The sequence below is a fragment of the Lithobates pipiens genome, unplaced genomic scaffold (genome assembly GCF_037356315.1).
Source record: "Lithobates pipiens isolate NorthernLeopardFrog02 unplaced genomic scaffold, aLitPip1_a1.2 Scaffold_13, whole genome shotgun sequence".
NCBI classification, from domain to species: Eukaryota; Metazoa; Chordata; class Amphibia; order Anura; family Ranidae; genus Lithobates; species Lithobates pipiens.
The window spans coordinates 454,629,325-454,655,930 of NW_027507718.1; the positions used below are offsets into that span (position 1 = coordinate 454,629,325).

Here is a 26,606-nt window from a genome sequence, read left to right on the forward strand (position 1 = left end):
GGGGCTGGAAAACAGAGTCCAATATGTCAGTGCTTATCAAACCACCGCGGTGAGTCGAAACAAAACTGCAAACCAGTGCCCGTCACCAAAATTCAGATGCGCTTACCAGATGCAGATTAGATAGTAGCCTTAATGGTAATTTATCCAAAACAGGTTGTGGTTTTAGTAATACAACATCCGTATCATAATCCTTGCGTCACGATTCTACTGTCACCAGTGTATGGCAGCATCCCAGAACAAAAACTTCCACTATCGGCAATCGGGTATGTCACCAGCATTAGCCCCAGAAAGAAAGAGATGCCTCCATAGCGTAAAACCATTCAAATATTTTATTAAAATATAGATATTGCACTTACGTAGAATATTCTTTAAAACAGCATTGAAAATAGATCACAGAAAGCCGGCCGACATTCAAAAAAGCATCCCGTCCTCCCCTCGTAGAGCGTGGTGGCGTCACTGCATACCTTCCCAGACGCGTTTCATCATAGATGACGTTATCAATGGGGCACTTTTTTTATTTGTTACATTTGAATTGGGACGCTAGCTATATTTCCTGACCACTTATATAGGGGCAAACATTACAGTACATTGGTTTTGATACATTTGGTTGATTTATGTGATACACAAGATACAATGTTCAGTAAAAAAATAATTTCAAACACTGAAAAATTCTCACATATGGTGTATATACAGTTGTGCTCATAAGTTTACATACCCTGACAGAATTTATGATTTTTGGCCATTTTTCAGAGAATATAAATGATAATACAAAAACATTTCTTTCACTCATGGTTTGTGTTTGGCTGAAGCCATTTAATATCAATCAATTATGTTTACTCTTTTTAAATCATAATGGCAAAACTACCCAAATGACCCTGATCAAAATGTTGCATACCCTGGTGATTTTGGCATAACATACACACAAGTTGACACACAGGGGTTTGAATGGCTATTAAAGGTAACCATCCTCACCTGTGATTTGTTTGCTTGTAATTAGTGTGTGTGTAGAAAAGGTCAATGCTGACAGACCCTTGCGTCTTTCATCTAGTGTTGCACTGACGTTTCTGGATTCTGAGTCATAGGGAAAGCAAAAGAATTGTCAAAGGATCTGCAGTAAAAGGTAGTTGAATTGTATAAAACAGGAAAGGAACATGAAAAGATATCCAAGGAACTGAGAATGCCAATCAGCAGTGTTCAAACTCTAATCAAGAAGTGGAAAATGAGGGGTTCTGTTGAAACCACATTTCAGCCACAACTGCCAGGAAAATTGTTCGGGATGCAAAAAAAAAAAAACACAAATAACTTTAGGTGAAATACAGGACTCTCTGAAAACTTGTGGTGTGGCTGTTTCAAGATGCACGATAAGGAGGCACTTGAAGAAAGATGGGCTGCATGGTTGAGTCACCAGAAGAAAGCCATTACCACGCAAATGCCACAAAGTATTCGGCTTATAATAAGCCAAACAGCACAGAGACACAAAACCTCAAACCTTCTGCACAAAGTCATTTGGAGTGATGAGACCAAAACTGAGCTTTTTGGCCACAACCATGAACGCTAAATTTGGAGAGTAGTCAACAAGGGCTTTGATGAAAGGTACACCATTCCTACTGTGAAATACGAAGATGGATCGCTGATGTTTTGGGGATGTGTGAGCACAGGAAATTTGGTCAAAATTGATGGCAAGATGCATGCAGTATGTTATCAAAAAATATTGGAGGAACATTTGCATTCATCAGCCAGGAACCTATACATGGGATGAACTTGGACATTCCAGCATGACAATGATCCAAAACACAAGGCAAGGTGACCTGTCAATGGCTACAGCAGAATAAAGTGAAGGTTCTGGAGTGGCCATCTCAGTCTCCTGACCTCAATATCATTGAGCCACTCTGGGGAGATCTCAAACATGCAGTTCATGCAAGACAGCCCAAGAATTTACAGGAACTGGAGGCTTTTTGCGAAGAGGAATGGGCAGCTTTACCATCTGAGAAGATAAAGAGTCTCATCCACAAATATCACAAAATACTTCAAGCTGTCATTGATGTTAAAGGAGGCAATACACAGTATTAAGATCTGGGGTATGTAAACTTTTGATCAGGGTCGTTTGGGTAGTTTCTGTTGCCATTATGATTTAAAAAGAGTAAACACAATTGATTGATAATAAATGGCTTCAACCAAACACGAGTGAAATAAAAGTTTTTGCGTTATCATTCATATTGTCTGAAAAATGGTCAAGCCATCATACCATGGCACCATTCTACCAGGGTATGTAAACTTACAAGCACAACTGTGTGTGTGTGTGTATGTATGTATGTATGTATGTGTATATATATATATATATATATATATATTCAGAATTACAACCCAAAACACATTCTTCTACTCCTTCTAAGTATGCCCATGCTGTATGTGAAAAATATCTTATTAAATACACAACTTTGTGGGAAATGTTTTTTTTTATTTTCATCCAGCATTTTCCAAAAATTGTGACAAAAAAATGAAACCTTAAAAAAACTCACCGTGCCTCTTAGAAATTACTCAGGAACCTCCTTTTTCCTTGATAATTTGAGTGACAAGTATAGTTTCCTGGGTAAATGGTGACGCCTTTGCTTAACCTTGGAGTTTGGGTAACTATGGGGTACTCCTTTTTTCACTTTTCACAAGATGAGTGGTTGTTGTATTAGTGAACAGGCTAAGGAAGCACTCCTCACTTTCTGCAGGGATTGTCAGTGGAACAGTACCCAGGTGTAGCCTTGCACTGCCACAGACATAGCAATTGAACTTGTTATGCTTGTTCGCACTATACCTCATCCATTCAAATTGGTGTCTGAGAAGCCGGTTCCTGCTACCACTGTGTCCTCAAAGGTAGGGTTTGCCATGGCCACCATGTTGTCTAGAGTACGGATATGGGTTTTAAGGGGGTTAACCATAGACTGGGGCGACTTCCACTCTGATGATTTATACATGTCCCTCAACTTGAATCTTCCCAACAAGTGATCCAACCCCCCTATCATCCACATGCACATCATATAAAGGTCAGCATCACCAGGACTAGGGTTCTCTATAGTCAGGATGAGTTTCATTTGTTTCCCTGTGCCCCACCCTGAACCCCCCCCCCCCCGAGCACGTACCTGCACATAAATGTGTGTATGAAGAGTTATACCAAAATGTAATTATGTTATTTTTTGTGATGGCCACCTCCTGGCCCCTTCTAGACCAAACAGAAAAAGGATATGCAGCATGGTCATCATGAAGTGGGTGGGATCTTGTCCTCAGGGGTTGGAGCTTTCTTGCAGTGGGAAGCGTGTATCCAGGTGTTCTTTCCAGCCAATTTGACTGAGGTGGTTGTGGTCAGAAAAACTTGGAATGGATTATCATATCTTGGATCAAGGGAGTGCTTCCTCACAAAATTCTTTACCAGCACCCAATCTCCAGGCAGTAGTTGGTGTGTTCCTGTATCTAATTCATTCATACATCTGGAATGGAAGAAAACATCTGGGCATGTATTCGGGTTAATTCTCGTGATAATGCGGTTACATAATTAATCAACACATCAGATTGCAACTGTAACTATTGTGGAAAGTAACAACCAAGTCTAGGGGCTGAACCAAACAAAATCTCATAAGGGGATAGGGAGGTGTGTATCTGACGCTGAATAGGGCAATGGGCAGGCTGTCCGGCCAATGAATACCAGTCTCTTGGGCCATTTTTAACATTAGGACCTTTAAGGTACTGTTCATTCTCTTGACCTTCCTGCTACTCTGGGGGTGGTAGGGTGTGTGGAAAGCTAGGGTAACCCTAAGTGCAGTCCAGATTTCCTTGGTCACTCGGGCTGTGAAGGCAGGCCTTGGTCACTCTCTATCACCTCTGGGACCCCATATCTGCATATTATTTTGGTGTAGTTTCTTAGCAGTGGTCCTGGCAGTCATATTGGCAACCGTATAAACTTCTGGCCACCCGTAAAAAACATGTCAACCACCATTAGGGCGTATTCGAATCTGCCACTTCTTGGCATTTGAATGTGATCAATTTGTATCCTCTGGAAGGGGTATAGGGCTTTTGCCAGGTGCTTTTGCGGTGCCTTTTCTGTGCGTCCTGGATTACATTTGGCACAGATAGTGCATGATCTGCAGAAGTTGTTGGTCAGTGGGGTAATTCCTGGTGCTACATAGTATTTGTTGATAAAAGCATTTATAAGAGTCTTTGACAAGTGGACAGCTCCATGTGCCCATTGCACCACGGCTGGGTACATACCGCTGGGTAGACAAGGCTTCTTGTTGCACTCGAACAGTCCATCCTTGAGGGTTGCTCCCCTCTGCTTCCAGCTTTCCTTCTCATCCAGACTTCCTGTAGCTCTTTCAGATAAACTCTGTCCACTGGAAAGTCTGTAGGGTAAGCACAGGGTGGTCTTCTTCTACCACCCTGCTTTCCACTTTCCGTGGACCGCTGGCTGCTTGTTTGGCCACTGAATCAGCTAGATGATTGCCTCTGGCTTCCTTCGAGTTCAGTTTGCCGTTTGCTTATTTCTTTCAGAATAGCCACTTGAGTTGGGAGAAGCAAGGCATCCGTCAGATCTTTGATAGCTGAGATGTGTTTCACAGGTGTTCCTGCAGTCGTTAGGAATCCTCTGGCCTTCCAGATAACACCAAAATCATGGGCAACGCCGAAAGCATATCTTGAGCTCGTATGAATGTTGTCTCTTTTTCCCTCTGCCAATTTACATGCTGTAGTAAGTGCTTGCAGCTCCGCCTCCTGTGCAGACATCACCAGGGGTAGGGCTTCAAGTTGTAGAACCGTGTTTTCAGTGGTGACTGCATATCCTGTGTGGTATTTGCCTCATTTATCAGCAAAGCGGGAGTCATCAGCAAAAATTGTTAGGTCTGGATTCTGCAGGGGTATTTCACTCACGGTGGTGAGATGCGTGGTCTCCAGCCACATTAGTTCGAAGCAGTCATGGGGTGACAAGTCAGGTCTCAGCTCCCCCTCCATTCCCCCTGTGACACACTTAGCCGGGACAGAGGCTGTTGGAGGGGACAGAATGTGAGCCTCTTGCCTTGCGATTATGGGCCCTGGCATTTGGGGGAACGGTGCTCTTTGTGAGCTGTATGCCTGGGGACCTCTGAGGTGGTGTTACTTGGATTCAGATCCATATCCCCCCAAGACACACAGGCTCTGGATATGTATTTGCCATATTAGCAATAGACTGAATAACACTGTTGGGACACAAACTGTTAGATGCTAATGTCATCAACTCCAGCCACCTGTCTGTTGTGTAAATGAGTCTAGTCTGGCTTGTAAGGATATTCCGCACATTGTTGTTTGTGCTAATTAACCCTGTGTTTTTTTTATGGTAATTAAAGATGAGCCGAACACCCCCCTGTTCGGTTCGCACCAGAACCTGCGAACAGACCTAAACTTCGTGTGAACTTTAGACCCCTATTAAAGTCTATGGGACTCGAACGTTCACAATCTAAAGTGCTAATTTTAAAGGCTAATATGCAAGTTACTGTCCTAAAAAGTGTTTGGGGACCCGGGTCCTGCTCCAGGGGACATGGATCAATGCAAAAAAAAAGTTTTAAAAATGGCCATTTTTTCAGGAGCAGTGATTTTAATAATGATTAAAGTGAAACAATAAAAGTGTAATATTCCTTTAAATTTCATACCTGGGGGTGTCTATAGTATGCCTGTGAAGGGGCGCATGTTTCCCGTGCTTAGAACTGTCCCTGCACAAAGTGTCATTTCTGCAGGAAAAAAAGTCTTTAAAATCACTTGCGGCTATATTGTCGGCTCCCGTAATACAGCAAACACTCAATGAGTGTTCTCTGTATTAGCCGACAATTTATTCATTAATAAAAAAAAAAGCGTGGGGGTTCCCCTAAATTCAATATATATTTATATTTATATATATTAAGGGAAACCCGTGTCAAACTAAAAAAAAAATTTGACGTGGGGGTCCCCCTAAATATCCATACCAGACCCATCAGGTCTGGTATGGATATTAAGGGGAACCCCGCATCAAATTAAAAAAAAAATCGACGTGGGGGTCCCCTAAAAAATACATACCAGACCCTTTATCCGAGCACGCAACCTGGCAGGCCACAGGAAAAGAGAAGGGGACGATAGAGCACCCCCCTTCTGAACCGTACCAGGCCACATGCCCTCAACATTGGGAGGATGCTTTGGGGATCTGTGACCCCTCAAAGCACCATGTCCCCGTGTTGATGTGGAATAGGGCCCCATCCCCACAACCCTGAGTGGTGGTTGTGGGGGTCTGCGGGCGGGGGGCTTATCCGAATCTGGAAGCCCCCTTCAACAAGGGGACCCCCAGATCCCGGCCCCCCGTTTGGAATGGTAAGGGGGTACAAAAGTACCCCTACCATTTCACAAAGAAAGTGTAAAAATGGTTAAATAAGACAAACACACTTTTGAAAAATTCCTTTATTAAAAATAAAAAAAAGATTCCAGCGGTGATAATCCACTCTTGCTATCCAGCAATGGATGATCATCTCTCCGGGGTCCAGCGATGGCTGATCTGATCCAGCGACGGGGGATCTCTCAGTCCAGCGCTGTCCATACATCCGTCTTCTGTCTCCACTGCGGAGACACTGCGGGGATCCCAGTGATGACGTTTCCTATATTAGGAGGGCGGGCCACCTGTCACCTGACCCCGCCCCCTCTGACACTGGTGAGGGGAGCCAGGGATTCCCTAATGACGTATGGGTGACCCCGCCCCCTCTGATGTAACAGAAACATGCGTTACATCAGAGGGGGGCAGGGTCACCCATATGTCACTGGGGAACCCCATAGCTTTCCTCACCAGCGTCAGGGGGGGCGGGGTCAGGTGACGGGTGGCCCCGCCCTCCTAAGAAACGTCAGCGCTGGGATCCCCGCAGTGTCTCTGCAGTGGAGACAGAAGACGGATGTATGGACAGCTGGACTGAGAGATCCTCCGCCGCTGGATCAGATCAGCCATCGCTGGACTTATACGGTGATCGCTGGTGAAAGGGTTAACTCTAGGGGCAATCAGGGGATTAAAATCTTTATTAGGTAGTATATGGGGGTACCTAATGCTATAAAAACCTGGCGGTGAACCTAAAAAATAACTAGCTACCTGGCGGTACCATTGACTTTAATGCAGCGATCAGAAAAACGATTGCTTAGTGACACTGGCAAAAGGGGGTGAAAGGGTTACCTGGGGGAAATCAGGGGGTTAAAACCTTTATTAGGTAGTATATGGGGGTCCCTGACGCTATATAAAAACCTGACGGGGAACCTAAATAACTAACTGGCTATCCAGCATCACCAGTGACACTTATACGGTGATCGCTGGTGAAAGGGTTAACACTAGGGGCAATCAGGGGGTTAAAACCTTTATTGGGTAGTATATGGGGGTACCTAATGCTATAAAAACCTGGTGGTGAAGCTAAAAAATAACTATCTACTTAGCAGCACCAGTGACACTAATGCAGCGATCAGAAAAACGATCGCTTAGTGACACTGGCAAAAGGGGGTGAAAGGGTTACCTGGGGGGGCAATCAGGGGGTTAAACCTTTATTGGGGGGGGGTAGGGGGCTAACCTGGACCTAACACTAACTGCCCTGACACTTTTTACTGTCACAACTGACACTAAATGCAGTGATCAGTAAATAAATGATCACTGCAATCAGTGACACTGTGACTGGGAGGGGGGGGGGCGATTTGTGTACCTATGTGTATCTACGTGTCAGTGTAGTGATTGGTGCACTTACTATGTCCTCTCCTCGCAGTCCAGTCAAAAAGACTTCCCAGAGGAGAGTGACATCACTTCGTCCCTGCCTGTGTTTACACTACACAGGCAGGGGAAGCTTCTCATTTGCCAGGAGCGATCGAGAGGGGATGGCCAGAAACCAACAGCCATCCCCTCTTCCCCGATCGCCCCTGAAGCAAAACGGACTGCTGCAGCCAGCGGGAGGGAGTCCGATTCGGACCCCCCACCCGCTGGAAAGCAAGCACATACGGGTACGTGCTTGTGCCCGTACATGCCATTCTGCCGATGTATTATTACATGCGGCGGTCCTTAAATGGTTAAGTTGTAATTTTTTCCCACAATTCTTTGAAAAATTACGATTTTTTTATTATTATTTTTTTACAAAATTGTCATATTATCAGGTTATTTCTCACACACAGCATATGCATACAACAAATCACACCCCAAAATACATTCTGCTATACAAGGTCTTCCCGAGTATGGCAATACCATGTGCAAGACTTTTACACAGCATGGCCACATACAGAGCACCAACATTGAAGTGGCACTTTCAGACGTTCCACGAGCAAAAATGACACATCTCATTTCACAGCCACCTATTACACTTTTGAAGGCCCTGGAGTACCAGGACAATGGAATTGCCCATAAAATGACCCCATTTTGGAAAGCAAACACCCCAACGTATAATCTGTGAGGCATAATGAGTCTTTTGAACGGTTCATTTTTTTCCAGAAGTTTTTGGAAAATGTGGAAAAAAATTAAAACGTATTTTTTTTACACAAAGTTGTCAATTTAAAATATACTTCTAACACATAGTATGTATATAGCAAAAATTACACCCCAAAACACATTGTGATACTCCTCCCGAGTATGGCGATACCACATGTGTAGGACTTTTACACAGCCTGGTCACATAGAGAGGCCGAACATTGAAGTAGTACCTTCAGGCATTCTAGGAGCATAAACGACACATCTCATTTCATTCCTACCCATCACACTTTTGAAGGTCCTGGACCACCAGGACAGTGAAATTACCCACAAAATGAGTCCATTTTGGAAAGCAAACACTCCAATGTATATTCTGTGAGGCATGGGCTGCAAATAGGTACTTGGGTACTCTGATGGGATGCAGATAGGTACTCTGGTGGCCTGGTGACAGGTACTCGGGTACTCTGATGGCCTGGTGACAGGTACTCGGGTACTCTGATGGCCTGGGGACAGGTACTCGGGTACTCTGATGGCCTGGGGACAGGTACTCGGGTACTCTGATGGCACGGTGACAGGTACTTGGGTACTCTGATGGCATGGTGACAGGTACTCGGGTACTCTGATGGCCTGGGGACAGGTACTCGGGTACTCTGATGGCATGGTGACAGGTACTTGGGTACTCTGATGGCATGGTGACAGGTACTCGGGTACTCTGATGGCCTGGTGACTGGTATTTGTGTACTCTGAAGGGCGGTGATAGGTACTCGGGTACTCAGATGAACTGTGACAGGTATTCAGGTACTCAGATGAACTGGGACAGGTACTCGGGTACCCAGATGGACTGGGACAGGTACTCGGGTACCCAGATGGACTGGGACAGGTACTCGGGTACCCGGATGGGCTGCGACAGGTACTCGGGTACCCGGATGGGCTGCGACAGGTACTCGGGTACTCGGATGGGCTGTGACAGGTACTCGGATGGGCTGTGACAGGTACTCGGATGGACTGTGACAGGTACTCGGATACTCTGATGGACTGTGAGTGACAAGTACTATGATGGGTGGTGACAGGTCCTCTTTATTGGGGGGGCAGTGTGATTTGTGTGTACTGTAAGCGGTAACGAAATGTTACCGAAATCTCCTCCTCACACACGATCGGTGTGTGAGGAGGAGAACCCGGTAACATCTCATTACCGCAGTTTGTTTACATTTAGTGATCGGCTGTGAAAGGATCACAGCCAATCACGTGGGTAAACAGCCAGCCAATGGCTGTATACCAGCGTCGGTGCATGCACAGCGTGATCGCACGCATGCGCCGTGCACAGTGGGGGTGTAACCATCTGTGATCGGCCGTGACTTCATCATGGCCGATCACGTGGTAAACAGCCATGCTAAATGGCTGTTCACCCCCCTTGGTGGTGGTGAGACGCCGCCACCAAAGGAACAGGGATGCACGTGTACGATCAGGTGCATTCCCTGTTTAAATGGGAGGACGTCATGTGACGGCCTCCCGCCACAATAGGTGCGCCGCCTGCCCATCATTTGACAGCCGGTGGTCAGCAACTAGTTAAACCCCTTTCACACTGGAGCCACCCATGCATTAGCATTAAAGTGCCACTCGTTTTAGCAGCGCTTTACTGCTGTTTAAGCTGCACTGTTCGTCTGCGTTTTTAACCCCAAAGAAAGGGTTAAAACGCCCATGTTGCAGCGCTTCACAAGTGCTGCCCATTCATTTCAATGGGTAGGAAAGTTTTGGGAGCGCTGTATACAGGTCAGCTGACTTGATTTAAAGAAAAAAGCTCCTCTGTTAACCGAATGATGACAGCAGAATGGCACTCCTTCGCAAATCCCCGTAGCTGTACCATGTCCCTAAGGAGTCGATGCGCATGCCCAGCAGCCGCAATCGCTCCAAAAGCGAGACCGGCATTTGTGTGTGTAAACACACAAATCCACATCCTGTCAGGGGAGTGGAGACAGATTATGTGTCCTATCCCCCTACAATTAGAACACACAGTAAGGGAACACATTTAACCCCTTGATCACCCCATTAACCCTTTCCCTGCCAGTGACATTTATACAGTAATCAGTGTATTTTTGTAGCACAGATCGCTGTATAAATCACAATGGTCGTGAAAATGTGTCAAAAGTGTCCAATCTGTCCGCCGCAATGTTGCAGTCCCGATAAAAAATAAATAAAAAAAATCGCAGATCGCCACCATTACTAGTAAAAAAAAAATAATAATAATAATAATAAATAAAAAAGCCATAAATCTATCCCCTATTTTGTAGACGCTAGAACTTTTGCGCAAACCAATATATATGCGTATTGCAATTTTTTTTACCAACAATATGTAAAATATATATATCGGCCCAAACTGATGAAGAAATGTTTGTTTATAGCGCAAAAAATAAATACCGCAGAGGTGATCAAATATCACCAAAAGAAAGCCCATTTGTGTGAAAAAAATAGGACCTGAATTTTGTTTAGTTACAGTGTCGCATGACCACGCAATTGTCAATAAAATTGACGCCGTGCCGTATCACAAAAAATGGCTTGGTCAGGAAGGGGGTAAATCCTTCCGGGGCTGAAGTGGATAAATTAAGTGAGATGACCAGGTTGACATCTGCAAAGGCAAATGCCATACCACTATCACAACCATACTGACGAAGCAAACAGTGTGCCCTCAGAGCCACAACCAGGAACATTTCTGTAGAGACATGCAATACGGCACTGACAAAACCAAAAGATGCTTTGATCTACCAATAACTTGATTGTGTAGAGTAGACATTAAAGGGGTTGTAAAGGTAATTTTTTTATTTTCTACATAGGTTCCTTTAAGCTAGTGCATTGTTGGTTCACTTATCTTTTCCTTCGATTTCCCTTCTAAATGTTTTTTTTCTTTGTTTTCTTTGTCGAAATTTCTCACTTCCTGTTTCACCCCAGTAAGCTGTTCTGGCTGACTAACCACCAGCTTGGATGATGGTGAGAAGTTTACTGAGGAGAAACAGGAAGTGAGATATTCAGACAAAGAAAAAAAACATTTAGAAGGGAAATCAAAGGAAAAGGTAAGTGAACCAACAATGCGCTAGCTTAAAGGAACCTATGTAGAAAATAAAAAATGTACCTTTACAACCCCTTTAAGCCACATTATGTCAGTGCCAATGAAGCAAATATTTCTTAGGATAAAAAACAAACAAACATTCAGTGAGGCCGCGTACACACGCGCGGACTGTTCGCCCAACTTTGTCCGTCCAACAGTTTCGGCAAACAGTCCGCTCAAACTTAGCATGGACGGACATGGCCACACACGACGGACGAACAGTTTGCTGAAACCGTGCGCGATGACGTGAACGGCACGTACGACGGGACGAAAAATACGACGTCCTATACACTGCATTATAGCTTTCGGCGTGAAAATCCTTTCTGAGCATGCGCGCAACTTTGTTTGACGAACAAGCCTACACACGGGCGGACTGTTCGCTCAAACAAGGTTTCAGCGGACAGTTTTACGGAAATTCCGAAAAACCTTGTCCGTCCAACTGTCCGCTGAAACTGTCCGCTGAAAGCCCACACACGAGCGGACTGTCCGCCCAAACACTGTTCAGCGGACAAAGTTGGGCGAACAGTCCGCCCGTGTGTACGCGGCCTGACTCTCACGCCAACATAACAGTGAAAGAAGCAAATACAGATTTGCATTGACTGCTAACTTTACAGATTTCCTCTGGCAGAAGTAATTTCTACATTGTCAAGGCTAGGTTGTAAATCCAACAAACTAGGGAATTTCTGGCTTTGCTGGATAGGAGCGCAGCTAGGTTAAGAGAAAGAGCATGCTTGTTCCATGCCAAAACCAAATGTGTTGGACAGGTCTCAAATGAAATTGGGTTAATGGAGACCAACCCGAGTCCTAGAATACAACACTAATGTGACTTTTTCAAGTATATTGAAGTCATGAACTCTAAAAATATCAAAGATTGTATCGTAAAATCTTTCCACTTTATTTACATCACAAATTTTTATTAATATTTAAAACAGCATATTAAGACTGGTAATTCAATTACATATCCACCATTTTTACAAAGAACGTCTTTTAAAGACATATGACCACTTTCTGTAAATTCCAGTCTAGTTTCACCTTTGATACCATCTATGTTTAACAGTAGTTCACACAATCCATAATCAGGATTTTTTTTCCTCAAAGCATTTTATGAACAATGTTCAATTTCTTAGGAGAATATGTTCAGTGGATGTAGATTTATAACATACAAAATTATACAAATTATACATTCATATGTATATGTGATCTTCATCAACCAATAATGATTGACCAAGTTCCATGTACCTAGAATTAAATCCAGTCAAATTACAATTAAGCTGCCACAGATGACACCCCTTCAAGCATGGGACTATAGTTGATGCTGTAAATGAATGAACATAAATCGGTCTTATACAATTCCATACCACAATTACCATATAGCTAAAATCACAAGGTCTACCTATAGGGCCCCTTGCACAAGGTCATTAAAATTTACTGATGTTTACTGGTGTTGACAGAAAGTCCCAGGAATGTATAAAGACCTTGATTAATGTTGAGTATAGGGCTACAACTAACAATTATTTTCATAATCGATTAGCTAGCCAATTATTGTTTCGATTAATAACCTTAACCACTTACAGATCGGACCATTTTGCTGGTCAAAGACCAGACCACTTTTTGCGATTCGGCACTGCGTCGCTTTAACTAACAATTGCGCGGTCGTGCGACGTGGCTCTCAAACAAAATTGACGTCCTTTTTTCCCACAAATAGAGCTTTCTTTTGGTGGTATTTGATCACCCCTGCGGTTTTTATTTTTTGCGCTATAAACAAAAATAGAGCGACAATTTTGAAAAAAACGCATTATTGTTTACTTTTTGTTATAATAAATATCCCCCAAAAATATATAAAAAAAACATTTTTTTCCCTCAGTTTAGGCCGATACGTATTCTTCTACATATTTTTGGTAAAAAAAATCGCAATAAGCGATTATTGATTGGTTTGCGCAAAAGTTATAGCGTTTACAAAATAGGGATAGTTTTATAGCATTTTTATTAATAATTTTTTATTATTTTTTTTTTACTAGTAATGGCGGCGATCAACGATTTTTATTGTGACTGCGACATTGTGGGGGACCCATCGGACATTTTTGACACATTTTTGGGACCATTGTCATTTATACAGTAATCACTGCTATATAAATGCAGTGATTCCTGTGTAAATGACACTGGCAGTGAAGGGGTTAACCAGTGGGTGGCAGTGTAGGGGTTAAGTGTTCCTAGGGGTGTGTTACTAACTGTGGGGGGGTTGGGCTTTCATTTAGTGAACACTGATCTCTGCTCCAATCACATGGAGAAGAGATCAGCGTCACTAGTTGCTAGGCAGAATGGAGAAATGCTGTTTACACGGCATTTTCTCCCTTCAGCCGTCCCGTGAGACGATCGCGGGTATGCCCGCGGCGATCGAGTCCGCGGGTCCCGCGACCGGACTCACAGGGGTCCCGACCAGCGCGGGAGCCCGCTGCCGGCGGCGCGCTCCCGATGGCAGAGCGGCATTGAAGATTGGACGTACATGTACGCCAATATGCCTGCCCGTGCCATTCTGTCGACGTACATCGTCGTGCGCTGGTCGGAAACCGGTTAAAGAAAGTGTGGTGTATAAATTTAGTTAATATGTAAAGTTTAAAAAAAAGGCAATTTATTCTTAAATATCTCTATATACAGTGGTAAATATAAATAACCAACTGTATGGTTAGGGAGTAAAATCTTTAATCCACTCTGAGAATGACAGAAGAGATATACTGTATATACTATTAGAGGTTGAATCTAGTAAATATCAGACTCAGAGATCAAATTTTATTTAAAAGAAAAAAGAAAAAAAAAGACAGTTTTGCAGATTTTCAAACAGAACTGTAATATATTGTATGCTGGCCATACAAAAACAATGTCTTTCTTCAAAATTGTAATCACGTTGGTTTGATTTTCTAATCTTTAGTGGGGTCAAATCGACATTTGATTTCAACCACAGTGAGGGGAAAATTTAGAAATTATAGAAAAACTCCTTGGTTAAAGGAATTTTTAGACAGTGTATGTGGTTTTTATTCAGAAATGACATTCCTTTTAAAATAGAATATTAAAAGCAAGTGAAAATTTCAAACAACATTCTTTCATTCTCCGAATATACAAAGATTTTTCGTATTAATATTTTCATCTGAAAAATGATCTGTGTGGCCAGCATAAGGCTCGGTACACACCTATGTAGTTTGCTTTTGATCTGTCTCTGCAGTGCATTTTGATTTTTTGTGCAGGTGATTTTGCTGTGATTTGCGTTTTTGCATTTTTTTATGCTTTTTTTGGCCAATTTGTTGTTGAGCAGATAAAAAACAAAACAAAAAAACACAAATTGCTGCAAAAACGTATTACTTGCTTTTCTGCAGCTTCTCCATTGAAGTATATTGAACCAAAAAAAAGCAGTTTTTGCATTGAAAAAAGTCCCTGACCCTTTCCAAATACACAGAAGCTGAAAAAAGCAAAGATGTGAACATTAAATGAACTGTAGTGCGTTTCTGCAAAAAACACATAGGTGTGAACCAGACCTAAGACATTTAGTAACATAATGGGATTAAAAAAAAAAAAAAAAAAAAGCCCTTTATAGTACAAAACAAACAAATAATCGCTACTGTAAGGGGTTAATTTTTTTTTTTTACTGTGCAACAGTGACAGTAATATTTACAGTAGCAATTTTCTCTTTTTGTACTCTAAAAGCCTAATTTTAGTTTTTTTTAACCCCATTATGTTACTGGCCGATTAATTGATTACGAAAATAGTAATCAATTAATTTCATAACCGATTAGTTGTTTTGGCCCAAGTTGAGTATAGGCATGTAAAGATGCGTAAGTGTATAGATGAGTAAAATTCTTCTTCATTGCCAGTGTTGTAATACACTAATTTATACTCGTGTAAATACGCATATGCGCGTATATTACTGCACTCAAATGTAAAATTCTGTTTTTGTTTTACATCTTCGTACTCTACACTGTATTACTGATCTTTACTGTGCAGACTACATTGTTCTATTGATAATGCATTTTGTTTTAAATCAGTAAAAAAAAATTGAATTTTTTACTCCCATGTGCAAGAGGCTTAATGGATAACATAACTCTAAGCCAAAAGGTCACCTAAAGGTACAAATATGAAGAAGATTTTCACATATCGTCTTGATAGAAATTCATAGTATCTCACTGTATTTGTTCTATCAAGAGAGGATATACTTTCTTAGATTCCTCATAGAAGGTACCGGAGTCTTTGATCTCAACTCCCATGCACGATTTCTACGTTTGTGCTCTGGAAGGAAGACTAATGTATAGGCTGTGTGTAGACGAAGAGAAGGTCAAAGAACAGATTTTTGGAAGCTCATCACCCACCAAAATCTTGGAGCATTTGAAATACCTTGTGGAGGTTTGCAGGTAGCGAGAAGGGAGAGGAGTCCTTCAAATGCCGGTTTTCTAGATAAGATGTAACTTCGATGTCCCAAATTCTGAGAAGGGCCAGAACAGGTGGGAGTACGTTTGTGACTAACTTGTGAGAATAGTATAGGCCAAAAAGCAGAGTGACACTAGAAATGACTTTCATTTGATGAATGTAAATGGTGAAATGTATAATGGATATGTAAAAAAAAACAACAAAAAAAAACGAATAAAGAAATATAAAAAAAAAAAAAAAAAAAAAAGAAATGACTTTCATTCGCTGCAAAGTGTAGAAAATGCAGATGAAGATATAAATGTGGATGTAAAGATAGACACATTGGATGCCTACAGATGCCAAGTATTCCACTTTTAGATTTGAATGCAAAATGTTTGAATTTGAGGGTATTTCTTTAATAGGATAGGATGAATACCCCATGGTACTGTGAACTGGTTCCAATAGAAGTCTTTGAACCTGTCCGCTAAAAGGTACTGGAACTAGTACTCCCTAGGATAAAAGATGGTTCAGGGAATTCTAAATATCGGAATGTCCTTGTCAAGATTTTGGTTGGATTGAAAGAAAGTGGTGATGGGATAGTGTTCTAAACTTCATTTTGTACCCCATTAAAACCACTGAATGAATCCACAGGTCTGAGTTATCTGTGACCCAGAGATAGGCAAACTGTAATGTACATCTTCCCACTCTTAGGAGTGTGGGTGCCCCTTCACTGGGAAGTGAATTTTGGGGAAGACTTGGTTTGCTTTGTGGGCCCAGTCTCGCTCCAAAAGGAAGGGCTGAACTTGAAAGCCTATGTAAGCCTATGTATTTAAGTGCGACAATGCCTAGTCTTTTGTGCAGTATGAGTGAGAATATCAACATTAGCAAGCATGAAGCCAAAACGGGTGCATGGGGCTGAAAAATTCTCAGAGGAATCTTTGAAAATACTGCTGCTGCTGGGTATTCTTATCGGTCTGCTTTTTCAATGGCAGGCATATTGGGATTTGACTCGGGTAGAGATGGTGAAGCTACAGCAGGCATGATGTTTTTTTAGCCCTGGACAGTGATGGCTGTATTATAGTTGTTGTTGTATTATAGTTACTAATGTAATTGTGATGTAGTTGCAGAAAAATCTGCCTTAGTAAGGTAGGCCACCTGTTGTGTGCCTGAGACAAAGCTAAAAACAGGTGCAGAGACTATGTGAAAACTGGGTCCTGCTCTAGTGCAAGGAAAGGTTGCCTGAGCTTTTGCATGGCTCCTTTTAGCCTAGTTTCCCCCAGTGCTATGGGTCAGGGTATTTCTCTGTGGGTACTCACTAAGTGGGGTGGGGATATGGGGAAAGTGTGTCCAAGAAGGAATACTCAGCAACCTGGGAGGTGTAGTCAAGTCTTTGTGGCAAAAGAATGGGAGGAAGAGCCTAAGCTCCTTATAAAGGGCTCTAGGCAGAAGTGGCAGTAAAGTGTGTGACCTGTAGTTTGAGATTACACCTGGATATTTACCTGATAATTGAGTGGTTGATTTTAGTGGCAAGTCTTTTACATTTAATATACAGATCATGTGGTAAACATGTGAAAGGGAGTCTAGATTAATCAATATAGCAGATAATATACATACCGTATACCAATTTCATATGGACTAAAAAAAAATAAAAAAAATAAAAAAGGAAAAAATCCTTTTAGGTGTACATTTTAGTTACATATAGGAGATCTTGATTTCAACACTATGCATTTTAAATGAAGCTTTAGTTATAACTGATGGAACATTTAGAACAAAAATGTACAATTGTAACTAGTATATCTTTTTTTTTTTTACAGAAATTTGAATCTGTGAATGACATTATTGAGTTTTACAAGAAGTCGCCTCTATTGCTTGTTGATGGAAAAAGCAGAAGAAATTGTCAGGGAAGGCATTGTTTTCTAACCCGCCCTCCTCTTCTGACTGATTGACTCTTTTCACTTAAAATATTGCCAAATCTGAACAAAATCATGGTAGTTACCCAAAACCACCTAATGACTGATATTTGTGCAGTGCAAGTTAAAGATACAAAAAAAAAAAAAAAATAGGATTTTATACTTTGCTATGGTTTTTTTTTTATTTATTCTTATTGTTGTGGGTATCTACTGTCTTGTACATTTTTCCTAAGATGAAGACTTATATACATGAGAACTGAAATCTAATTAGAAAACTACTAGCAAAAATGCATTTTAGTTCATCTTATTCATCATTTACTTTTACTATGGGAAATAAAAGTAACCCTGTTCTTGTCCATAGAGGGCTCACTAAAAGCTGAGCTCCAGGTTTCATTTAACTTAAAATAGTTCATTTGGATCAAGCTGGTCCAAATGAACTATTTTTTTTAGGAACAGATTCACCCACTGAAAGCACAGTACAAACTGTATGTAGCATCAGCTACATACAGTATACAGGGCTGTTTGACAGAAGTACAGGGAAGTCTTCACTCCAAGGAATAAAACAGTTGAGCTGAGTGCTGCTGGGTCAGTCACAGGAAGCCTTGTATTTTTATAAATAAATATACCTCTATTTGGCTGAGGTGGGTGGATGGAGTCACGATCAGTTGATTGATTTGCAGTTGCCATGGTGTTGCACAAAGAGACAGGCAGAGATGGCCACTTCCTTGGCTGTAAAAGATAGGAGTGTTTAGTCTCACTTAAGCAGCAGTCAGGTAACATTTCAGGCCCCAGTCTATTCCTTTTCTCACTTCCTGCTTGGTGTCCTTTGAGTGTTCATGCCCCCTGTCTACACGCCTTGGGTCTTCTCAGGAGAGGAAAAAAGGGAGGATGGTGTCATCATAGGGGGTGGTAGTAAGGTACCTGTGGTCACAGGGCACCATTGCAACTCTGGATTAGTGGTCACACACCATAACCAGTGATGGCATGAGATGTGGCTTCACCAGGTAAGGGGAAAAAGCAATGGACTGTCACCATAGGTTAGAGCAGTGTTTCTCAAATCCAGTCCTCAGGCCCCCCCAACAGGTCATGTTTTCAGGTTTTCCATTATTTTTCACAGGTGATTTGATCAGTTTCACTGCCTTAGCAATTACCACAGCCGTTTCATCTGAGGGAAATCCTGAAAACATGACCTGTTGGGGGGGCCTGAGGACTGGATTTGAGAAACACTGGGTTAGAGAGAGGCAGATGGTAAAAAGCTTTATATCTTGAAGAATATTTGTGACTGTTAATGCCTGCAAAAGACTAAAAAGATTTGTCAGTTCTATATTCGAGAGTATCCCTAGCAAAGAATTTTCAAATTATACAAATGGTACAACATTTATGCAAATAAAAACTCCCAAATTGTAGAGAATAATTATCTATTCCAGGATCAAGTGTAAAAAATAAATAAATAAATAGTATTAAAGCTGATTACATACTGTGGATTATAAAACATAGCACAGGGAAAAACTATTCAGCATCAGGTGGTTTAAGAAGATACAAAGCCATTCAATGCAGTTGGACTAGAAGAAGCGTTTAACCGGATAGATAGAAAAAAATAAAAATTATATATTTTCAAACATTTTATTAAAGTATAGATAACAATACAGTCAAGGCAAATACAGTAACCATAACAAAATCAAAATCATATGTATAATCCATCAGCGACTGCCATATAATTGGAAATAACAGTAGGCATCAAGCAGTATTATTATCATAGGCGTTTGGTTTTTATTATTACAATGTAAAGTAAACCAAGTGAAAGTGGCGTGTTTGGAGCTAATGGTATAAGTGTGGCAATCTTAATAGGATAGGCGAGTAGGAACAAGACATGTAAGGGACGAACCTGCCTCTCAGGTGGGGATTGTACAGAGCGCTAATCCTCAGTACGAGCAGGATGTAGAGTTAGGGAGTTTAGAGGCACCATTTGGGTGATCTATATTTGTGGAAAGTCCAAGTCAGTAGGCCATAGTTGTTATGAGGGGGTTCTTAGGGTTATGTCAGTGAGACCATTAGAGTTGTAAACGGGCCCTGTAACATTCGTCCATCCACCTCTATTGGGAACTCGCTGTGGAGGCGAAAGATATGCCGCTTGAATTCTGTAGGCTTCAGAGCATTAACTCTAACCAATGGTTGGCGGGTCTATGAACCACACATTTTGTAGCACCAGGGTATGTGTTCATAAAGGCCAGTGTAAATAGAAATTTTTTAAAGTCTTCTATTGTAAAGGTGGTAAGGGAGGATGTGGGGGGGGGGCATGGGGGATGGAAGGGGTGTAAATGGTAGTAGGGGTGACGGAATTAGGCTGGTGTGGAGCGTCTCAGGTTAAGGTGAATTAGAGATGAATGAGTAGGGGAGGACCGAAATTGAATCCAGCACGCCCATGTCTGGGTAAATTTGGTGTGTTTATCATGTGATTGAAGGATGAGTCTTTCCATTTCTTCGGTTCTGTTAATCTGTCGGTACCAGTCTTCCAAAGTGGGAGGTAATGACGATTTCCAACGTCTGGGAATACATTGAGTAGCTGCATTTATCAAATGTAGAGTCAGTGATTGTTTATAACTACGGTTTGGTATGGGAGTGTGATGTAGAAGGTATTGAGCTGGAGAGTATTCCGGTTGATAGGTCGTAATTTGTGTGATTTTGTCATGGACCTCTTTCCAGAATGTTTGAATCACCGGACAGTCCCACCATACATGGAGGAAAGAGCCCACTGCTGAGTTACAACGCCAACATATAGGGGACATGTCAGGGAATATTTTATGAACTTTGTCGGGGGTGCGGTACCATCTTGAACAGAGTTTATATCTGTTTTCTTGTGTTGAAACATTAATGGAGCCTTTGTGCATGTGGTTATAAATCGAGGTCCAATCATCTTTAGTCAAGGTGGTACAAAGCTCAGTCTCCCATAACTGCCACATGGGGGTGTGCAATGAACTGTCTGCATTGAGTAATGTAACCATCTTGGAAATGATATGCGTCTGGGGTTCCGCACTATTGCACAGAATTTCAAAGGGGGTAAATTCTCTACACCAACATGAAAGTGGTTTAGTTGAGTGAAAAAAATGTCGAATTTGTAGGAACTTAAAAAATGGTAACTGTAGCTCTGGAAATTCGGCTGTCATCTCCGGGTAAGAGAGCAGAGTTTTGTGTCGGAAGAATTGGTATGCTCTATACGTGGAATGGAGTTGTGATCATGAGGGACCTCTGGGTGCAATGCCAGGTGGAAAATCCGGGTTGTCAGATAGAGGAGTCATCGGGCCGTTTGGCAGTTGCAAACCAAGGGTATTGGATGTTCGGTGTATTGCACGAATTGAGGGTCCAACCAAGGGGTGTGTCGAGCACACCGCAGGGATACAGGATTTAGGAATCCATGGTAAGTTGATCAGCGGGAGAGAAATCATTGTTTGTTCTAACTGAACCCAAGCTTTGGAATTATGATGCAGGTGCCAGTCTACTATCCTTTGTAAAAGGTTAGCGTGGTAATAAGTGTGAATGTCTGGCACCCTTAGGCCCCCTTTAGTCTTGGGAAGGATGAGTTTTGCACTGCTTAGGCGTGGGGATCTGTGAGACCATATAAAGTTCCTACATATCTTTTTGTAGGTGTTGAAAAACGATTTGGGGAGATCAATGGGTATAGCTTGCAGTAAGTAAAGCAATCTGGGGAGGATATTCATTTTTAAAATAGCAATCCTCCCAAACCATGAGAAAGACGTCTTGTGCCATTTCAGGAGGTCTTCTTGTATTTTCAGGAGCAGTGGGCCGAAATTGTATTCATACAATTGGGAAAGAGTGTTAGGAAGTTTAATACCCAAGTAGGTTAAAGTATGGCGTTCCCAATGAAAAGGATAATTCCCTTTACATTGTGTTACGAGCCGTTCTGGTAGGGTGACCGGTAATGCTTTCGATTTGTCGAAGTTGATCTTTAAATTGGATATTGCGCGAAAAGTGTCTAAGTCGTGTAATAAGTTGGGAATGGAGATGATAGGATTGGATAGGAAGAGCAAGATATCATCTGCGTATGCAGCGATTTTGTATATCTTGTTATTGACCGGTATGTTTTGATTTTCCCTGAGCACGTGAAGGAACGGTTCTAGTGTTAGCACGAAGATGAGTGGGGAGAGAGAGCATCCTTGGCGCGTGCCATTGGTAATAGAGAAGGCGTTCGACAGGTGGCCATTAACTTCTATCCTCGCTGTAGGGGATGAGTATAGAAGCTTTATCATTTGTAACATCCGAGGAGGGATTCCAATAAATTGTAACGTTGAGATCATATAATCCCATGCCACCCTGTCGAACGCCTTCTCGGCATCTAGGGAAAGGAAGAAGCCCTCTGTGCGAGACGTTGTCAGCCAGTGGTGTATGTTTATTGCTTTAATGGCGTTATCCCTGGCTTCCCTGCCAGGGACAAAACCTACTTGATCAGTGGATATCAGGTCAGGGAGTAATGGTGACAGACGATTTGCTAGGATTTTGGCATAGATCTTCAGATCAACATTGAGTAAAGAGATGGGGCGGTAGTTAGTGACTAAAGAGGGGACTTTATCTGGTTTGGGTATTAGGGTAATATGTGCTTCTAGAAGGTCCGAATTATTTCTAGTAGATTGTGGGAGGGCATTAAAGGTCTCAACAAGGTGCGGGGACAAAAGATCAGGAAAGGACTTATAATATATATATATATATATATATATATATATATATATATACACACATACACATACACATACACATACACACACACACACACATATATACACAGAATGGGTCTGCAGCGTGAATATATACACACTGTGGCTGCTTTAAGAGCATGGCAGGGGACCCGATGCACATGGCCTGTGGGTGCGATCCCCTCCAGCCACCCATAACTGCAGGCAAGAGAGCAGGAACAGGCATTTGTAAACACACAAATCCCTGTCCTGTCAGGGGAGGAGAAACAGATCGTGTGTTCTTACTAAAAAGATGTAGAAGAATACATAATCAGCCTAAAGCGAGGAAAATAGTTTTTAATAAATTTGGGATATTATAGCAAAAAATAAAAACAGGATTTTTAAAACAGCTTACCTGTAAAATCCTTTTCTTTGATGTACATCAGGGGACACAGAGCCATAGTAGTTACTATGTGGGTTATATGGGCCACTGATAGGGGCATACCAGTGTCCATCACATAAGGAAAGAAGTGTACTCCCTATATAACCCCTTCCACTACTAGGAGTCCTCAGTTTTGTAGCCAAGCAATACAAGTGTACACCAAGAAGAGAGGGACCTGTGTGTCCCCTGATGTACATTAAAGAAAATGGTTTTACAGGTAAGCCATTTTAAAAATCCTGTTTTCTTTTCTTACCTCAGGTGACACAGACCCATAGTAGTTACTATGGGGGATGCCCCATAGCAATGGCAACTGAAGGGAGAGACAACCAAAAAAAAAAAATAGGAGGCCAGAGGACTCATACTGCAGCCTGCAATATACAGCTCCCAAAGGCAATATCCTCATGACCTTTAACCACTTACAGACCGGACCATTTTGCTGGTCAAAGACCAGGCCACTTTTTGCGATTCTGCACTGCGCTGGTTTAACTGACAATTGCGCAGTCATGCGACGTGGCTCCCAAACAAAATTGATGTCATTTTTTTCCCCACAATATAGCTTTCTTTTGGTGGTATTTGATCACCCCTGCGGTTTTTATTTTTTTGCGCTATAAACAAAAATAGAGCGCCAATTTTGAAAAAAAAAGCATTATTTTTGGGGGCGTGGCCTGGCGGCTGAGAGAGATGGCCGCATGAACTCACTGCTCCGCTCCTCCACATGCTTCATAGGCATATCCAGCCTTCTCCAGAACAGCAGTTACCCTCCGAACGGAGGGACAGAGACGGGGCACTCACCGGGTTATGTCCCGAAAGCGGCAGTAGCTGAAGACATCCCGCAGGCTGCTGGATTTCTATATGCAGCCCTCACAGCAAGGGAGACAACATGGCACCGGTGGGGAGCGCGGGGACATGGAGAGGCCGCCGGATCATTCTATGGCGCCCCCCCCTGCTCTTCCTGACCCGGAGGACGAGATAGAACAGAGCGCAGTGCCTTCTCTCTCTCCAGGGGACAGAGGTAAGAGGATTGCTGAAATGCCTGCACAATCCCCTGAAAAGCTGCCTCCCAGCAAGAAGCAATATGGCGCTGGGGCTTGTAGTCCCACACCAGATCCTCACTCCTCACAATCGCTGGCTGCATACCCTACCACTGATAACCCAGCCTCTGAACACTCCCTAAAAGCCATGCTACTATCCCTGCAAGCTGACCTTCACAGGGAATTAAAAATATCTAATATAAACAGGGTGATCAGGCAGCCGCTATACATATGCTCCGCTTAAAAGTCGCAGACCTCGAGGACCGCTCGAGACGAAACAATATTAAGATAAGGGGGGTATCTGAGTCACTGGCCACCCCTGAAATAATACCATATTTACACCAGCTTTTCCGCAAACTTGTCCCAACATTAACAGTGAAGGACATGCTTATTGATCGTGCCCATAGGATCCACAAACCACAACATTTACCAGCATCGGTCCCCAGAGACATCCTTGCCAGAGTACACTTCTTCCATGTGAAGGAGGAGATTATGCGTGCGGCACGTGCTATACGCTCCCTGCCGGAACTCTTTAATAAACTGTCCCTTAAACAATGACATCTCTGCAGCCACGTCGCAAGCCTGCAAAGTCTTTGCTCCAGTGACCTCGGTGCTTACTGAGCACAAGATAACCTACAAATGGGGCTATCCCACAAAGCTGCTGGTGACATACCGCAACCAACAAGTTTCCATTCTAACACCCAAGGATGGCATGAAACAGCTTAACAACTGGGGTGTTACCTCACAAACTACCTCACCGATTCCTAATGTGCAGCAAATCCCCAAAATGGCCAATCCGTGGGGACCGCGAGCTCCGACTCAATTGCGGGAAGTCCTAACAAACCCTGGTTAAGGCCAGAGAGTCTCATGATTGTGGATGGATAAAATCTTCATCACACGAGTTAACGAGACAGTGGAGGAGTGGAGACGTTTATGTCACCTCTTCTGCGCTCCACAGGATCCCTTTGATGTGCTAAGCACATCCTTTTGTTAAAGTTCATTCTTTCATTCTACTGTTCAGTCTGTTTTGTTAATTGATTCATAGATTTTGTCGCTTCTGTTTTGTACAGTGTGAGCAGATTAAGCCCACCTTCCCATTGCAGCTTACGATCTGCCCACACTTCATTCCGTGTTCTTCACTGTATTTGCAACAACTCCCCCCCCCCCCCCCCCCCTTACCGTATTTCTTCTTTACAATAGGAGACTAGCTATCTCAGTACCGTCACAGCAATTCTCCTCCTCAAGAAGCAATGTCACTCACGATAGTATCCCTCAATGCCAAAGGTCTTAACAGTCCCTTTAAACGCTCACTGTTATGGCGAGAAGCTATTTCATTAAAGGCGGACGTACTTTGCGTTCAGGAGACACACTTCGCTGAACATAAATCCCCCCAATGCTCCCACGAATTATTTCCCCATCGCTTTCAATCACAGTCCAGCAAGAAAACAAGAGGAGTCATGATAGCGGTACGATCCTCGGTTTCCTTTCATCTGACCCATCTTGACCAGGACCCCTCAGGCAGGTACCTAATTCTATCGGCCACATTCAATAACCAACCCCTCATAATTGTGAATGTATACGCTCCCAACACACATCAGAAATCGTTCTACAAATCCGTGCTGCAAAAAATTCAACATTACCCTAAAGATCAAATTATAATATGTGGAGACTTTAACGAAGTCATAGACCCCCAGATAGATTCGTCAAACACAAAACGCAGAAAATCCACAGCTCTCTGTTCGACTGCTTCCTCTAGAAGACCTATATGACCCCTGGCGGTGCCAACACGGTACCGAGAGAGATTATTCTTTCTATTCGCATACCCAGAGATCATACTCTCGGATCGACCTGTTCTTGACCTCCAAAATCCTGCTTCAAAAAATTACTAAATCCACTATAGGACTTATCACGTGGTCAGACCACGCCCCAGTTTCTATCACTATTTCTATGTCCCCTACTACTCCCAGACACACTCCATGGCGCTTGAACGCCTCGATACTGAGCAGTTTGAAAACTCTGGAACTGGTTCGATCTGAGATATCATCCTTTTTTACTAATAACACTGGCTCCGTTTCTAACCCAAGTACGCTCTGGAATGCCCACAAGTCAGTCAAACCAGGAACCTGTATACAGTTAAGTGCTCAGGAAAGGAAAAAGAGAACCCACACACTAAACTCCTTTCTCCACAATATCCGAACACTCGAAATGCGGAACAAACTAAATCCTAACCCAACTACCACAGCGGAACTTATCAAAGCGAGAAATGACCTCAGCTCATACCTCCAAAAGGGCCACGACTTCTACCTTACGCGCCTCCGAGCTACATGGTATGCCCAGGGGAATAAAGCGGGGAAAATTTTGGCCCAACAATATAAACGCAGAGTAGCACAATCCAGGATCCCATTTCTCATTAATGATAAGGGACACAAGCTAACAAACCCAAAAGATATAGCGGACGAATTTAGCGCCTTTTATTCGAAATTATATAATCTTTCATTATCACCCTCGGAATCCCATCCCACTCCGCAACTTATACAAGAATTTCTTGATCCCCTCCAATTACCTTCAATATCCTCAACGCAACTCCAGTC

The 26,606-nt window shown here is 42.6% G+C and overlaps 1 protein-coding gene across 2 annotated transcripts in view; it reads left to right on the forward strand.

Moving 5' to 3' along the window:
• Nucleotides 1-18,966, forward strand: part of CLNK (cytokine dependent hematopoietic cell linker) — a 267,728-nt gene extending 248,762 nt beyond the window's left edge. For both annotated transcript variants that reach the window (XM_077477779.1, XM_077477780.1), the window contains exon 16: nt 17,762-18,966. In XM_077477779.1, the coding sequence (XP_077333905.1) occupies nt 17,762-17,893 (132 nt within the window). In that variant the 3' untranslated portion in view covers nt 17,894-18,966. The remainder of the gene's footprint in view (nt 1-17,761) is intronic.
• Nucleotides 18,967-26,606: the final 7,640 nt, after the last annotated feature.